At 39.3% G+C, this 18,247-nt stretch overlaps 1 protein-coding gene across 6 annotated transcripts in view; it reads left to right on the top strand.

The window, feature by feature from the left end:
- kcnq2.S (potassium channel, voltage gated KQT-like subfamily Q, member 2 S homeolog) overlaps window positions 1–18,247 on the top strand; it is a 44,046-nt gene that overhangs the window by 17,451 nt on the left and 8,348 nt on the right. The window contains exons 5-15 of one of the 6 annotated variants that reach the window (XM_041577910.1): window positions 566–691; window positions 2,310–2,420; window positions 2,885–2,980; window positions 5,432–5,526; window positions 7,427–7,450; window positions 9,677–9,745; window positions 11,224–11,253; window positions 13,233–13,456; window positions 14,602–14,713; window positions 15,663–15,794; window positions 17,134–17,241. In XM_041577910.1, coding sequence (XP_041433844.1) covers window positions 566–691; window positions 2,310–2,420; window positions 2,885–2,980; window positions 5,432–5,526; window positions 7,427–7,450; window positions 9,677–9,745; window positions 11,224–11,253; window positions 13,233–13,456; window positions 14,602–14,713; window positions 15,663–15,794; window positions 17,134–17,241 — 1,127 coding nt within the window. Of the gene's footprint in view, window positions 1–565; window positions 692–2,309; window positions 2,421–2,884; window positions 2,981–5,431; window positions 5,527–5,804; window positions 5,884–7,426; window positions 7,451–9,676; window positions 9,746–11,223; window positions 11,254–13,232; window positions 13,457–14,601; window positions 14,714–15,662; window positions 15,795–17,133; window positions 17,242–18,247 lie in introns of those variants that run through there. The other 5 variants (XM_018238263.2, XM_041577911.1, XM_041577912.1 and 2 more) reach the window with 5 other exon arrangements.

Genomic DNA, 18,247 nt, shown 5'->3' with positions numbered 1-18,247 from the left:
GCAATTTGTCAGGTTTAAGGTGGCAAATGGTCAAATTCAATGGCTAGAGTATGATGAGTCTCAAAATTCGAATTAAAACTCGAATCGAGTTTGCATGATTCACATTTCGAATTTGAGAGTTTTGAGCGAAAAAAAAAAAATTTGAGAATTCAAATTTTTACTTCGACCCTTAATAAATCTGCCCCTAAGTCTACTAGAAAGTTATATAAACATTAAATAAATCCAATAACCTGGTTTTGATTCCAAAACTGATTTATTTTATCATAGTTTCGATCAACTACAAATTACTGTTTTATTATTACAGAGCAAAAGGAAATCATTTTAAAAAATGCGGATTATTTGGATAAAAAGGAGTCTGCAGGAGACGGCCTTTCCATAATTTGGCACTTTCTGGATAATGGGTTTCCGGGTAACAGATCCTGTGCCTGTACTAATTTTCAAGACATAAAAGTCATTGACATTCAGGGATAAATCTCCCCCCCCCCCCCCGTGAAGGAATTTAGAAATTATCGCTGAAGCTTCTGTACATAGAGTGTTCTCCTAGAAACTTCTTCATCTCTTGTAGGAACTGATAACTGCTTGGTACATTGGATTTCTGTGCCTCATTCTGGCTTCATTCCTGGTGTATCTGGCTGAGAAAGAGGAAAATGACATGTTTGATACCTATGCAGATGCCTTGTGGTGGGGCTTGGTGAGTAGTTTGCCTCTAAGTATTGCAGTAGGGCACTGGAAACTTCATTGTTTGCTTGTAACTAGGTGAAATTTGTATGGACTGGTTCCGTTTCCCAAGTTCCCTAGTTTTCCTGTTTCAGGAATATTGGAAACTTTGGCATAACAGTTACAGGTTAAGAGTGTACAGTTTCCCATATGAAGACAGGAACACTAGTCATGATTCAGGGTGACTCCAGGACCAATGACAGCTCCAAAGTGAAGTTAATATTGTTTTTGCTTGGCATTTTCTGAAACCATACAGTGAGGTTCTTTTAGCTACAATAATCCCATCACAAATAATGGAAAACACCCCCATTCATAGTAGCATAGTAAGTTAGGTTGAAAAAAGACACACGTCCACCAATTTCAACCTTTTAACTCTATTTTAACCTGCCTAACTGTTAGTTGATCCAAAGGAAGGCAAAAAACCCATCTGAAGCCTCTCCAATTTGCCTCAGAGGGGGACTCCAAAATGGCAATCGGACTAGTCCCTGGCTCGACTTGTACTATGAGCTATCTCCCATAACCCTGTATTCCCTCACTTGACAAACACCATCCAACCCCTTCTTAAAGCTATCTAATGTATCAGCCTGTACCACTGATTCAGGGAGAGAATTCCACATCTTCACAGCTCTCACTGTAAAAAACCCCTTCCGAATATTTAGACGAAACCTCTTTTCTTCTAATCGGAATGGGTGACCTGATGTCAGCTGGAAAGACCTAATGGTAAATAAAGCATTAGAGAGATTATTATATGTTCCCCTTATATATTTATACATAGTTATCATATCACCCCTTAAAGAGATACGGACACCAGAAACTCTTTTCTCTCTATCATAATATTGGCTTTGAAAGCTACTTATAGCTTTGCCATAAAGTATTTGCACAATGCTTTTACATTACCTGTCTGATGCCCTATGTTCCTGTATGAGGGGGCTGCCACATTTGTGCAGCAATAGTCCATTAGCTTTAGAATCTCTAACCAGTGTTGGAATGGGACACCAGGGGCTCACCCAAAAACCTTGGACCAGGGGCCCACCAAAAAAAAAAGACCATAGGCCTACTCTCAGTACTATTATTCTTCCTTTTCTCGCTCAACCTCTGTTCTCCTAGTATCCATTATTCCATCTATTTAGCCTCTTTTTCTTATAGAAATAGGGAATGACTATGAAATAGGCCAAATGTTTAGCAGCATGAGGGCCCACTGACACCTGGGCCCACCGGGACTTTTCCTAGTATCCCAGTGGGCCAGTCCAACACTGTCTCTAACTGACAGGCTGAAATGGGAAAGTCAGGTTGGCAAAACTGATTTAGAAACTTCAACTAACAATAACTTACTAAAAGAAACCTCTCAGCAAAAAAACGATCAACATGACGTATAGGTAACTTTTAATGTACATTCATATTTTAAACATTAGTTTTTTAGTGTAACTATCACTTTAAGCGCCTCTTCTCCCCGTGAACAACCCCAATTTGGCCAGTCTTTCCTCATAGCTAAGATTTTCCATACCTTTTACCAGCTTAGTTACCCTTCTCTGGACCTTCTCTAATTCAGCAATGTCCTGTTTGAGCACCACTGTTTCACCTCTTTACCTCAGATCACGTTGACTACCATTGGTTATGGAGATAAGTTTCCAAAGACGTGGAATGGGCGTCTCCTTGCGGCAACATTTACCCTTATTGGTGTCTCGTTCTTTGCTCTTCCCGCGGTACGTATTTGCTAGACTTCTAAATGCTGTGTTTTACCCATAATGCATGACCTTATACAGGGGCGTATAGAGTTCAAGGTAGTGATGGGCGAATTTTTCCTGTTTTGCTTCGCCACGAATTTCCAGCGGCGAAATTTGCGAAATGCTGATTTTGACATCGGCGGCAAAATGGGCGCCCATTAAAGTCAATGGGCGTCCGTTAATGGTCGCCGCCGTCAAAATTGGGTCCGGCATCGGAACTGTCACTGGCAAATTTTCGCTGCTAATTTATTCGGCGGCAGTGAAACATGCAAATTCGCCTCAAATAAATTCGCCCATCACTAGTTATAAGACATGGCCTCATTCCTCCAGCTGTTTTTTTACAGACAAGAAATGGTGATAAAGTGCAGTTCAGTTTGGCAGATAGAAAAATCTTGATGTTGACTTAGTCCAAGTTTGCTGCAATGTTTCTGTATTGACTGTAGGGAATCCTGGGCTCTGGATTTGCCCTGAAGGTTCAAGAACAGCACAGGCAGAAGCATTTTGAGAAGAGGCGAAATCCAGCAGCTGGGCTCATACAGGTACATGTATTGTTATTGCTAATTTTTGTTACTTATCTTTCTATTCAGGCCTCTCCTATTCATACTCCAGTCTCTTATTGAAATCAGTGAATGGTAACTAGGTGTAATTTGGACGCTAGCAAACAAATTGCTGAAAATGGAAACTAGAGATCTGCTGAATAAAAAGCTAAAAAACTCCAAAACCACAAAAAATTAAAAAAATTTAAATCAATTGCAAATTGGCACATATCACTCTCTAAATTATACTAAAAGTTAATTCAAAGGTGAACAACCCCTTTAATAGTGCTGTGTGATTTCCAGACACATTTGAAGTCTGTATGTATGTGTATGCAGTAAGCCACCCTTGATTAAGATGAGTAAAATTAATAGGGCTTGTGCTGAATATACTTTACGTCTGTTGTTTTAATCATATCATGCACATTGTCATTTTTTCTTAAGCTAAACAGGGAAGCCGAGCTACTGTATGTTTGACTTTTGCTGTGAGTTTTTGTTGTCAGATTTGCCAGTGCACAGATAATTCCACTGCCTAATGGACTTCTGCTTATCTGTAAACCAAAACAGTCACAACAAAGGGTTGAACTACTACTACTCAAATGTGCCATTATTTTAAAAATTAATCACATAAAGCCTTGAATGCAGTGAAAGCACATTCTGTTTATCTTTTTCAACAAGTCTGCCAAATCTCAAATAAATCACAAGAAATAGCTTGAGTTTTGCGAATACAACTCCCATTGACTTTTTTGCACTTCAACAATCGAGTTCGGAAGCTGATATTTTATTAACAAAAAGAAGCTTTTGGAAAAAACTTCTGCTCCCATTCAGCTTCAGCTGCCATTAGTCTTCTGCTCCCATTCGTCTTCTGCTCCCATTCGTCTTCTGCTCCCATTCGTCTTCTGCTCCCATTCGTCTTCTGCTCCCATTCGTCTTCTGCTCCCATTCGTCTTCTGCTCCCATTCGTCTTCTGCTCCCATTTGGCTTCTGCTCCCATTTGGCTTCTGCTCCCATTTGGCTTCAGCAGCCTTTCAGCTTTGGTTCCCCCTTGGCTTCAGCTCCCAATAGGCTTCGCCTGCCATTCGGCCTCAGTTTTCATTCAGCTTCTGCTCCCATTCAGCTTCTGCTTCTATTCAGCTTCTGCTCCCATTTAGCTTTTCTCCCATTTGGCTTCAGCTCCCATTTGGATTCGGCCCCTATTCAGCTATGAACCCTTTTCAGCTTCGGATCCCATTTGGCTTTGCAAGCCATTCAGCTCCCATTTGGCTATGGTCCCCATTCGATTTCAGCTCCCATTCAGCCTAGGCTCCCATTCAGTGGCCACACTTCCCTGGCCCACCAGGTCCTATTCACACACCAAACTGCCATCTTTAATGTGAGGTTGTTGAGGGGCAACTATGTGGAAACAAAAACAAGAGGGCAAAGACATGGGGTGCCATGAATGTTAAAGATGTTTTTCATAGAGACACTAAGGATCATGGGTTCTGCTGCTGCCTTTTTTAATCCATGTGTAGGAGGTGTGTGTGCCCACTAGTATCTCAGAACATTCTCTGCAGCACCTAGATACCACGGCTTGGGAACAGATGGTGCTGGGAGACAAAACAAAATAGATGGAAGAAAAGGGCTTGAAACATTATGTCCTTCTGCCAATGATGCACCTGATCTGGGATTTGTATTCCAATTTCTAATGTATTTAAATCAATCAAGATTTTGTGTTTTGTGCTTGTCAACTGCTGGTCAGGGTTTTTTTTATACAAATCCTAGCCAGGCTTCAATCTATTGGGGGATGAATTTATGAATCTTGTTTTTTTTCTTACCCTGAATTTATAAAACTCCTGTAGGAGACAAAAAGTAATTTGCCAGGTATTTGACACATTTTCGGAAAAGCTTCCAATAAACCCAATGCTTCTAGTATCCAGCTGGGAAATGGGTGCTTTGAGGTCTTGGAAAGCCCATGTGGTTCATAACTATTCCAGTCAGAGTAGGTTTGGAATTTGAAGCTTTTGTATCAAGGTCAATTGAGATAAGACAAAAGTTAAAGGGGAGAGTGGGACTTGGTGGATTTGCTTTGTTTTTGCCGTTTTTGACATGGGAGGTGGATTCTGCTACCCACTGCAGCTGGTTTGTATTCTCAGTAACGGGCATAAACAAATATTACTACAAAATCCTCAATCTGAATTTCATGAAAAATCAGGAAGAGAAAAAAAGCTTTACTCTTCTTTGAAAAGCAATGTGTAAATTGTGCAGCCAAACAACAGGCTAATATCTTGGTGATCTTTTGGGGAAAAGTCGTATTAATGGCACACATATTGATATCACTCATCATCTGGATTCAAAAACAGATCTATTTAATGAAATGTACCTATCTTGCTACTCACAATTCTCTCTTATACATACAGCTGCCATGTTTTCTCTACTTCCAATAACCATATCACCCACTAGTGCTATGTCTCTTTGCAGTGTACATGGAGGTTTTATGCCACTAATCTCTCCCGGATGGACCTCCACTCCACCTGGCAGTATTACGAGCGTACAGTCACTGTTCCAATGTACAGGTAACCGATTTGAAATCACATCCATCTCTAACATCATTTACCAATAGGTTATTCTAACCATGATCCTTGTTGCCAGCGCCCACACATTTAGTTGTTTTTTTTTTAATTTTATGTTGATTTTATTTTGATTCCATGTTTTTACATCTTTGTTTTCTTGAGAACATTACATTAATTTTCTGCTTTTTTGTTTGTTTCTCTTTAATTTTCCCTTTTTCCTTCTTTTGTTTGTTGTTTTTTTTATTTCATTTACTCTTCTCACCTCTCCCCATTGCTTGTAGCATTTACTTTTATCATTCCTACATTTGAAGACATCTCAGCCAACATTGGATCCTTGGTAACTTCTCATCAAGCTATAGGGTATGTGAGCGCTGAAAACTAGTCTAAATTATAATGGATTATAACAAATGTTTATATCTAGGAAAGCTCATTAAAGGGGTGGTTCACCTTTAAGGTAACTTTTATTATGTTATAGAATGGCCAATTCTAAGCAACTTTTCAATTGGTTTTCATTATTTATTTTTTTATAGTTATTTGCCTTCTTGCAGCTTTCAAATGGGACTTCATTCTAAAAAAACGAATGCTCTATAAGGCTACAAATGTATTATTATTCTTACTTTTTATTACTGATCCTTCTATTCAGGCCCTCTCCTATTCATATTCCGGTCTTCTATTCAAATCAATGCATGGTTGCTAGGGGAATTTGGACCCTATCTACCACATTTCTTTAAATGATAGAGAGCTGTTGAATAAAAAGCTAAATAACTCAAAAACCTTCAATAATAAAAAAAATAAAACCAATTGCAAATTGTCTCAGAATATCACTCTCTACAATCTACATCATACTAAAAGTTATCTCAAAAGGGGAACAACCTCTTTAAGTTTATGTTTATTTTCCAGCCACAGAGGTGACTTTTCCTCCTTTCGCTTTTTTGGAAATTTCACTAGAAAAGTCAATTTCACGGCCATTTTTGATATACTGTTTGATGATTGTTAATGCTTTCAAACTGATGCCTCAACCCAGTTCTTGTAAAGTGAATTCTGTGTTTGTATGTGGTTTATTCAAACAAAAGATTCTTAAACGGATGTTTTTAATTTGTTTTTTATTTCTGTTAACGATTTAACATTTATTGGGTGATTTTTTTTGGGGGGGGGGTAAAATCAGATATAAAAATTCAATTTCTTGTTATTCACTGCAACACTTAATTTAGATTGGGCATTAATGTGATAGAATCATAGACAAATGTTTGGCCTCTCCAACAACAGATGACTTTCTTCCCTTTTCTTTATGGCAAATCCAATGGAAAAGTCAATTTCATGGCTGTTTTTGGTATTTGGTTTAATGATGGTTAATGCTTCTAAATGTATGCCCCACCTTAGTTATTATAAAGTAAGTTTTTTCTGTGTGTAAAACTTGGACTGAGTTGTTAATCAGTATTAATTCTTACCATGATTTTTAAAATATGTTTATTATTTTTTCTTTCTTTTTTGTCTTTTTTTGCTTTTTTTTGTTGGTTACTGAGAAGTGGTAATATAGAGAGGGCATTACCTTGGTGGACCATGGACAAATGCATTGAAAGATAATAAAACTAAAACGATTGTTTCCTGGTGTAAATTTTAGCATGCTCCATACCCCCCAGTGCCCACTTTTGTTGTTTTGGGAATTTCTAAAAACTCCTTCTCATGAACCAAAAAGCTGATTTTGCAAACAACAAAGATACATCTGCATAATTGTTGGATAAATACTGCACTGGTTTTACACCCAAGTCTGGCTTTTGTTCCACACTCTGTCCAACAATAATATAAGGACATTTCCAAGCCACGAGCACTTCTGATCCTTTCACTTTATTTTTCTTTCCTTTCACAATATTCTTCCACTCCCACACCTCTGTTGGGTGAGCAGCTCTCAAACGTACGGTGCATCCAGGTATGCTGCGCTCGTATGTGGGGCTGTTTTCCTCACCAATATCTTGCGTTGTGCATTTGTTGTCCTGTCACAGTTGTGCGTTTGTGTTTGCACAAGAATTGTGAATTATGTGATTATGATTTTTTATTGTGCAGATGTTGGACAAGTCATGTGTTCAAAAGCATGCACAGTACTTTGCCACTTTGGGTGTTATAGTAAAATTGTCTTTTTCTCCTCCTTACATCATGTTACTGAACCAACTTCTCTCATGTTAATATGAAACCCCCATTTACTATGCAAATTAAGGTTAGGATTTGCCTTGATGTTCAGGTGAATCTGTTATAAAGGATTCAGTATTTTCCCAAATCCAAAAAATTATAGATTTGCTGCATCCCTACAAAATTGTAGTTTGCATATTCCAAATCTCATATTAAAATCTGAGCTCAGTCATGTCAACCCAATAAAAATGCCCGTTTATTTCAGCCAGATGGTTTAGGATCCATCCTAAAAAAAAAAAAAAGAGCAAAAAGATTCTAGATCTTTTGCAGCCCTTAAAAAGTACAGCTTTTATATTTTTGTATTAAAGGCAATGCCCGTGATTCCTGGAAATGTGCATGAAAAATTGGGATTTCCATGAATTTTCAAAATGAGACAGAGGGAAGGCTTCAGTCTAGACAAATCAAGTTAATTGGATCATAACCATATTAAATAGTTGATATTCTAGACAATATGCTTTCTGGTGAACCCTCTGAGGTGGAGAATTTTTAAGCCTTAGGTTATTCATGGCTTATTGTAGGGAGGACTCACACAGAGCACCATGCTACCCAGAGGCACATAATGACTGACCCTTTTTTATTATTATTAACAATTAGGAATATTATGGTGTGACCCATTGATTTGCTAACCCCAGAAAAGGAATGGTCTTAAGCTGGCCATACTGGGAGGGGAGGTGGGATTTGACAATAGTTGGCAACTTGCCTTCTCATCAATAATCATGACATCATAATGATGGCCACCCCGAAATGGGACTTAAAAATACATTGTAAGGCTGTAAAATCCAGTTGGGCACAGACTGAACAAGGCCTCACATGATCTGATAGTGGGAAAAGGGACCAAACAACTGGATCAGCTCAATACACATCAAGTTCCTCTCATTTAGGCACTAGAGCAAATGAGCAAATGAGCAGATCTTCTTATGTATGGCCAGCTATACTGTTCTACTCTTGTGATTTTGTGTAAATTCATTTGGTTTTGTTTGTGTCGTAACCCTGTGTTTATTATTGTTCTTTTTATTTCTGAGCCACTATCTTTGGAGTGGTCCAAGCTTTAGAAGATTCCCATTGAGCTGATTGTGACAGTGAATGTGCCCTGGATCAACGGAATAGTCACAGAATGAATTCCATCACATTTAACTTCTTTCTCAACTTAGGAATAAAGAGGCCTTGTTTCATAGATAAGCCCTACTTTATCCAAAGGACAAATGCAGGCATTGCTTATAGTCCTAGCATGGTTTGCCTTTTCCATTGTCCAGCCTTAGGGACCAAGTGTATTTGTTAGAATTTGTTGGCTGTCTATGGGGCAGATTTATGAAGGGTCGAATTTCTTAGTAGAAAAAACTTCGAAATTCGACCATCGAATAGAATCCTCCGACATTCGAATTCGAAGTTGGGTGATTTTATACATCGAACGATCATATTCCGATCATAGTATGATCGTACTCCGATCGTACTTCGAATCAAACGATTTTATCGTACAATCGAACGATTTTCACAAAAAATCCTTTGACTTACAAAAAACTTAGCAAAACACACAGGAGGTCCTCCATAGGCTAAACAGCAATTCACAGGTTTAAGTTGGCAAAGTATTGAAGTCGAAGTTTTTTTAAAGAGACAGTACTTCGATTATCAAATGGTCGAATAGTCGAACAATTTTTACTTTGAATTGAAGTCGTGGTATCCTATTCGATGGTCAAAATATTCAAAAAACTACTTTGAATTTAGAATTTTTTTACTTCGAAAATTCCTTCTAATTCACTTCGATCCTTGATAAATCTGCCCCATGTGTCATAAGGAATATTTCTCTCCATATCCACACTCAGCATAGAAACATCAAAAATTCCTCATTACACACTAAAATGGATTTCTACTTTTCTATGAAACACTTAAAACGTCAGGAGAATTAAATCTTCAGAATGTACTTTTTCTGTCTGATAGACATGTACCTTTTGTTTTCACTCAACTGCTGCAGGCTGATCCCCCCGCTGAACCAGTTGGACCTTCTGCGCAACTTAAAAAGCAAATCAGGACTCACCTTCAGGTCAGATGGGCAGGGGGAGTTGAAAGGAGTGTGAGTGAATGTTGGAGTGTCATTTGTTAGATTACTGGTTTTCATTATTTACAAGTTGTCAACAGTTTAGTATGTAAAGTATGGTTGCAGAGAAAATTCCATTTGCTTATTTGTAATTCTATTTAGAGAATGAAGTTGCCATATTGATTTCCAAGGACAGTGCAGTATGAGGGTATAGCTTATTGTTTGTGTGCTTTTGGTTCTACTTACCATGCACTGTAGCCACTATAGAGAGTTAGTCCTTATATGAGAGGCTTGGAAACACCTTGACATCTTCTAGCCAACACATAGACGTTGTATCAGAAGGTGCTAATTGTTCCTAACCCAATAGCACAAATCCACATCATTATACCAAAAAACAGTATTTGCCTGATTCCATCTTCTCTGGTTTGATTATTGGAGGAGAGAAAACATTTAATGAGATTCTCCTTCCTAGTTAAACTCTTTATAAAATAAAGGACTCCTCATTAAAAGAATGAGACACTAGAAGTAATGGGGTGGGTATATAACACACAAGCACTTATTATTCTTAGCAAGTTGATTTAAGGAGAGTGGTGTGATACAGAGAAGAAAACCAAAATCCATTAGCACTATTTTAAGTCTAAATTGTTTGGTTTATTGTGAGTATAGATGCCCCCCCCATCTCATTTACCCAGATTCAATTTCACCCTCCATCCCTGTCTTTTCACCTTTTGTATTGTATACTACACATAAACATCTTGGAGATATAGCTCCCCATCATTGCAAGATATGAATGCTGCCACCTGGTGGATTATGAAGGCATGGAGACAGACTAGGCATTCTAGCGTCTTGGTTTCTTGGTGTCTTGGTTTTGGCCTCTAGAGGGACAGACACAGATTAGTTTTGATAAAAGTTTTTCTGGAGGTTCTCTCTCCATGTCAGCCAATCAGTATGCTGTTACCATGGCTCCCAGATACCGTTGTTTCCATGACAATGCAGCCTTTAAAATTCAGCGAATGATCACGTCTGTCTCCAAGCTCTTTGTGTCCAGAGGAGACTGCTGTGGAGCTTGTAAGTGTAGAGGGAAAAGTCCCCCCACCCCCAGCATGAAACCTATTGGATCAGGCTGCATGATATCAGATTAGATCAGGGCAGAGGCTGAATCACCCAACACATCGGCTTGTATAGTAACGGGTCAGCCAAGGTGAAGTGTATCTTATTATTGTCTATCTTTCCTTGTCAACTGTGACATCGCTTCTCAGAAACCTTGAATTTTTACTTTAGCTTAGTTCCTCAGAAATTGGCCATTGGATAGTTTCACCGTTTGCCTAATGCCCATTGCCTCATTCATTCCCTTTCTTTCCCTGATGTCTACAGCTTGTATGAGCTTCTGCCTGGAGTTTCTGGCAGTATAAGTCAAATATTAACAAAGACTGCACCATCCTTCATGGCATCTCATCTAACATGATATTGCTTCTTGTTTTAAGGAAAGAGCAGCAGGCTGAGCCTCCTCCAAGGTTGGTATCCCAGAGTGGCCTTCATACCATCTGTGTGTTCCCTACATACTAATCTACTAACCCTCAACTGCCTTTTGTGGCTGTACATCATCTACGTAACCTCTCATGTACTGCTAGCTTTGTGAAGTCCAACCTTCGTCTCTCAGGGCTTGCTGGTAATTGTGCTTCAACAGTAGGGCCGCAGGTTGGACATCCCCTGCCTCCTCATTCTGATTCCTGCTGTCCCTCCATTTCTCCTTCTCTTCCCCCCTCACCTTTCAGAGTAGCATTTAGTATTGTCCTTTGTGATTGGCAGAGCATGAATTTTTGTACATGTCTACACATAGGTACTTATATGGGTATTTCTCTGGAGCCCCTAAGTTGCCAACTAGTGATTCTCTCTGTTCCACAAACTGTATCTGCAGCACAGCTAAGCCAACTGCTGATTCCTTTATTGGCAAAATTAACTGTACATTTCCAAGACTAATGACAGAGTGACTTATAGTTATTTAAATAAAGGAAGGACTTGTCTATGAAATAGGCTGGGACTCCTTCCTCAGCTAGTTAATTTTGTGTGTGTGGGCGCAGTTTTCTAGAAACTAGAGCCATGAACTGTTTGCCCACATCACCTACCTAGCATCTTGTAATAGGAAAATAACATTACAGGAGGGCTATAGGAGAAAATAAGGAAAAATCTAGAAGGCCATCTTAAGCAAGACTCATTATTAACTAAGGTTGGAGAGAGGCTGAAAATTAATTAAACATGAACCTTTTTTTTATCTTAGACCAACACAACAATACAATACAAAACCTGAAGGTACAGTGACCTTTTAAAGGTGCTTGCCTGGCTTGGTAGTCAGGGCAGGCACCAAAACACACAAGATCCAATATCGCCTTACTGACTTGCTCTTTTGTTTCTCCTTGATTTATTCACAGTTTGTCTCTTTTCTTTGAGATTCATTATTTTACTCTTCCCCCCTGGTTTTCAGTACAGGGAAACACCTGTGCGTGTGCTGTGCAGGGGAAAATAGGTACTATGAGAATCTTCTCCTGGTGCACGAACTGCCCTACTAACCATGTGGACAACAGTCTCTTTCACCCCCGCTAACCTGCCCTATTATAATGCCTTGTCCCACTCTGTAACTTGCTTCCAGGACTCTTTAGAGATTATCATCCTGACCCTGGAACACAAATCAGTGCCCTTAGTCCTTTCTAAGGTGTACAGTGAAATATACCTCAATTAAATATGTCCCTGCCCCTTAGTTAGGGGACAGCTGTAAGAATATTGATTTCAGCTTCTGATATTGCATGATGCTTGTTTAACAGATCTAGGGGGGATAGGTGGCTTTTACATATTTATTCATCATCATCATTAAAAGAAGAATCTCAGATAGAACAATGATAGCTTTACATTACATTAGCTTTCAGTATCATTTGGACAGTGTGATATCAAGTGAAAAAAATGAAGGAAAAAAGGAAGCCCCTATACTAACAGGTTTGCTAAAGCCATCTCGACCTGTTGGCTACTTCTGCAGATATACCATCCCACCAGGTCGTTTTACCTTACTAAACAATATTTCACTCTCATTTTATTTTTTTCTACCCAAAGTGGCATGTGCAGAGTGGCTGGGTAACTAGCTCAAGAAAATCCTGATACACTTGTTAAATGTGACATAGCCCATTCTCTTCTTAACATGAAGGAATTCTGTGACTTTGGAATGTCATAAATGGAGGAATTGTTTACGTTTAATTGAATCTGTGGGTGATTGTCATTCATTTCCAAGCCTCCCCACATCCCCAGTTTTGGTTATGAACACAACGCATTGTAAAGATAAGAACCACAATAGATTAGAAGAACATGGAGAAGATCATAGAACCCCCAATCCATGCTTTTGCATATCTGCTTCAGAGCATTACGAGTTCAACCTCTATGTATTTCTGTAAATGTTTTCTAAGATCTCTGATTTCTTGGTTAGTTTCTTTCTTATATTTGCCAACAGCCAGAAGGTGAGCCTTAAGGAAAGGGTATTCTCCAGCCCCAGAGGCGTTGCAACTAAGGGCAAAGGCTCACCACAGTCTCAAGGGATGCGTCGATCACCAAGTGCTGACCAGAGCCTAGAGGACAGTCCTAGCAAAGTGCACAAGAGCTGGAGCTTTGGTGACAGGAGCCGTACAAGGCAAGCATTTCGCATCAAGGGGTCAGCTTCCAGGCAAAACTCTGAAGGTGAGAGCGGGCAATTTCATTAGGAAAAAAAACACTAACGAGAAGTCTTCTCAACAGTAATGCCAGTCGTTGTTACCCAGGAATTCAAGCAGCTTGTATAGGTTTGTTTTGAGGGTATGTACCCTCTCTTGATTAGATACCACCCATGAAACATTACACTCAAACTACCTGATTGATGGAGGTTACACCCACCCTGTTTTAAAATATAAAAACGGCCCAGTGCAAATTCTGGATGGAGCCCTGTTGTCTAATGTTTATCCTGACAGGACTCTGGGGCATGTTTGATAACATTGGAGATAAAGATCGGGAGAGATTTCTGGAGACATTGCCCATAGCAACCAATCAGATCTTTGCTTTTCTTTTCTAACTTGTAAGTGGCTGTTTAAATGTAATTGCTGATTGGTTGCCATGGGCAATATCTCCAGAAATCTCTCCAGATATTTATCTCCAATGTTAGTACACATGCCCCTCTGTCTTCTTTAAAGGAACAGTAACACCAACAAATGAAAGTGTATTAAATTAATTAATTTATAATGCACTGTTGGTCTGCACTGGTAAAACTGGTTTGTTTGCTTCAGCAACTCTGCTATAATTTAAATAAACAAGTTGCTGTGTAGCCATGGGGGCAGCCATTCAAAGCTGAAAAAGGAGAAAATGCACAGGTTACACGGCTGATAACAGATAAGCCTGGTAGTTTACAATGATATTCTTATTTGTTATCTACTATTTGTCTTGTGTTTTAATGGCTGCCCTCATGGCTACACACAGCTTGTTTGTATAAACTATTATAGTCTTTTTGAAGCAAATGCCCAAATTGTACCAGTGCAGGGCAACACTACATTATTTATTCATTACTTAAAAACACTTTTAATTTTTTATATTACTGTTCCTTTAAATTTCCCTCTGATTATGACCCTGGGCTTGAGAGATGCAAAGTAACATTTTTATTCACTAACTTACTGAAGTTTCCCAAAAAGGAACATTGGCCTGTATGTTCACTGCACACACCAAAGATTCAGTAGTAGGACAGAAAATAAAATAAAACAGTTTGCAGACACAGAGCCCTCTGTATAAAACTTTAATCATACTTGGTGTTAAGGACATGGACTGTACTCCTTATTGATGGATATATCTTCCTCCACCAGTAAGTCTCCCTGAAGAAGAGGTTGCTGTGCCTGAAGAGAACAGGGGCTGTAACTGTGAATTCCTGGCAGAAGATCTGACTCCTGGACTCAAGGCTTCCATCAGAGCTGTATGGTGAGTCACAAAGATCAGGGATGGCCTTGGACTCCCCATGGCAACAGGGTCCTAGTGACTGTGCAAGCACACCCCCCCCCTCCCCACACACACACCTAAAATTTAACCTCCCTAGGCCCAGGCCTTTGTGGCCGCTACACAAATCTGGGCCTGACAAAGATCCTATGATGGGCAGGAATCCCCAACCTTTTTCATCTGTGAGCAACATTCAGATGTAAAAAGATTTGAGGAACAACACAAGCATGAAAAATGTTCCTAGGTGGTGCCAAATAAGGGTTGTAATTGGCTATTGGTAGCCCCTATGTGGCCTGGCAGCCTACAGGAGACTCTACTTGGCACTATACTTAGTTTTTAAGCAATTAAAACTTGCCTTCAAGCCAGGAATTCAAAAATAAGCACCTGCTTTGAGGCCCCTGAGAGCAACATCCAAGGGGTTGGTGAGCAACTTGCTGCTCACAAGCTACTGGTTGGGGATCACTGACCTACAGCATGTCTTCCCAACCTTTTTTTTTCCAAAGAGCCACATTCAAATGTAAAAAAAGTTGGAGAGCAACATAAGCATGAAAAATGTTCCTGGGGTGTCAAATATGGTCTGTGATTGGCTTACTGGTAGCCTCTATGTTGGCTTGCAGTCGACAGGAGCCTCTGTTTGGCAAAACACATGGTTTGTATGTAACTAAAATTTGCCTTCAAGCCAGGAAATGAAAAACAAGAGCCTGCTTTAAGGTCACTGAGAGCAACATCCAAGGGGTCGTAGAGCAACATGTTGCTCACGAGCCACTGGTTGGGGATCACTGACCTAGAGTTACATTTACAGGGAATTAAGGAACATCTTAGCATCTTATGGTTTAAAGACAGGGCCTCCATTCAACTGTCTACTAGAGAAGTATAGTATTGGATTAGTGTCAGGAAGATGGTTGTGTTTCTGATAAATGTTCTTCCATTGCAGCATCATGCGCTTTCTGGTGGCCAAACGCAAATTTAAAGAGAGCCTCAGACCCTATGATGTAATGGATGTGATAGAGCAGTATTCTGCAGGACATCTGGACATGCTTGCCAGGATCAAAAACCTTCAGTCAAGGCAAGGCATCCTCCCAGACTTTACATTTACAACACTGTTTCACACAAGCACACAAAGACGTATATAGTGGTCATACATGCCAAGATATCATACTAACACCATTTCCAGTAACATGGAGACTCTGTGGAATTGTTATGGATCATCTGATGCTGGAGAACACCGTTCACTAAGCAAAGTAAATCAAGCCCTGATTGTTGGGTTGAAATTCTTCCCCCAACTCCAGGAGTGATTTCCTTGCTTCAGTACCAGAGCACAAATTGCTGTCACACCATAAATATAATTGGATTGCACATTACCTTTTGTATCATAAAAAGTTCCTCACATTGTTCATTGTGGGAGTCTGTGCATATCAGAGTGTTTGGGTTAATGAACCTGGGCTATAGTGTTGCAGATTGTGTTGCCAAAGGTTTTTTTATGGTGTACCTGAGAGTTCTATAGATCTGTAGAGCATTATTTTTATCAGGATAGAGAGAATAACTGACCCTTTAAATTGGACAGCACTGGTTTAAAGAGTTGGGAGATTACATAATTTTTTGTTGGAGTTTCTCATTTATAAATCTGATCAAAAAATGATGAACGTTAATTTGGGTGAGTAAAATATGTGTATAGTCTTAGCTATAAAGGTAGCAAGTAAACTGTTGATATATGTATGGGTTGAATTGAATAGAGTGCAGGATATCATGGGTGGGGTTTAATCCAGTTAATCTGCGATGATCTGCGGTATGTAAAAGAGAATGGATTAGCAAGTACTTGTGTTTAATGATTTAGTGATCCTGGTATCCTCTCAGCAAGACTGAATGATTAGACTTAAGACTTCAGTTGAGCTTGAGCTGAAAGCTGCAAGAGAACCGCCTCTTGATATTTTATTTTTTCTGGTTGGTGTTGAGGATGTGAGAGGTTGTACCAGTTCATTTATAGGATCCATCACCCAGAACACTCTGGCATACACGTATGTACAAAACACTTTGTCTCTTGTGACCAAGTTTGTTTCAGTTGGAGCCATACTTGTTCTTTGTTCGCCCTTTGTCATGGGAGTTTGTAGTCTTTTCTACACTGTTACTGTGTACAAGGCTTCCCTCACTGCTAAACACAGGAATATATGCCGATATATATCCAATATTCCCAACTGGATATTGCCACATAGACATTTGCAAATATATTCCATCATTCTAAGCCATACTTTCGTGACCGGTGGGGTTTTCAGAGACCAACACATTGACAGAGCTCATCGTAGCCCCGTGGAATACAGTTTGAGACAAACACATTTTTTTCCTCTCCTTCTCCCACGTTGCTTCATTATGCATTTTGCTGGTATTTTGTTTTCTATTTACTTTGCCAGGATAGATATGATTGTGGGTCCCCCACCCACTTCAACACCCCGGCATAAGAAGTATCCAACCAAAGGATCAATCCATTCTACCAAAGAATCTCCCCAGTACTCTCCTAGGTTAGGATTCAGCAAAATGCCTCTTTGTCTGGACTTATTTTTATTTTCTTTCTTTAAAAGTGAACCCCTTCCAGTCCACGGATTGTGATGGCATCTAATTTCGGGGAACTAAATGCACAGAGATGGGCAAGTACTATTGGGAAAGGCTATTTCATCTCAACTCATGTGATCTGTCCAGAATCAACTAGAATTACGTAGGGTTTGTCCACTGTGAAAAGGAGATTTGGTCAGATCGAATCTGGGTTAAAACTTTTATGTAATCAGTCCTATTTATTAGATCAGAAATTCATTTAGGTCAGAATTTCATTCCAGTTACAAATTTCATTGGATAAATGGTGGCTTTATTGTTTACCTATTTATTCAGGAAAAATTAGGAAAGTTAGTCTGTTAGGTACTTATTTCTTGTCGATCTCCTTACAGTTTTTCCACTGTCCAAGAAATATCCAAATACAAAAAAGATCAGCGCCTGTGGCAACAGAAATTAGAAACGACTATGGTGTAATACGTTCAATTATATGGTGGCCACCCAGTGTTCAAATGAATTATTACAAGGGTGCCTGCTTTTCACCTTTGAAAATCACACCAGGGTTCAAGTTAAGATTTTATATTTGTATTGGTGAATAAAGGTTTCTGTGTTTGGTCCCAAAAAAAACCACCTCCACCAAATGGCCAAAGTACCTACTTACAAACCAATGGTTTGGTATGGCATGTTCTATGGATCCTCACACAGGTCTCCCTCCAATTGCACATGTCTTCCAACTGCCAAATTGGAAACAGAATCCAAAATAGTATAATACTATTTTATTAAATAATATTTCTTTACTGGGTGGCGCCCATATAATTGAACGTATTACACCATATCCGTTTCTAATTTCTGTTGCCGCAGGCGCTGAGCTTTTTTGTATTTAGTTTACCTATTGACTGCTAAATATGAATTATAATACCTTAGGGCTAAGCACAGTTGTCCATAGCTACAAGCACATGTTTGACCCATGAGCTCCATTTC

This window comes from Xenopus laevis, chromosome 9_10S (genome assembly GCF_017654675.1).
Source record: "Xenopus laevis strain J_2021 chromosome 9_10S, Xenopus_laevis_v10.1, whole genome shotgun sequence".
Taxonomy (NCBI): Eukaryota; Metazoa; Chordata; class Amphibia; order Anura; family Pipidae; genus Xenopus; species Xenopus laevis.
This window is presented reverse-complemented; position numbering and strand designations above follow the sequence as displayed.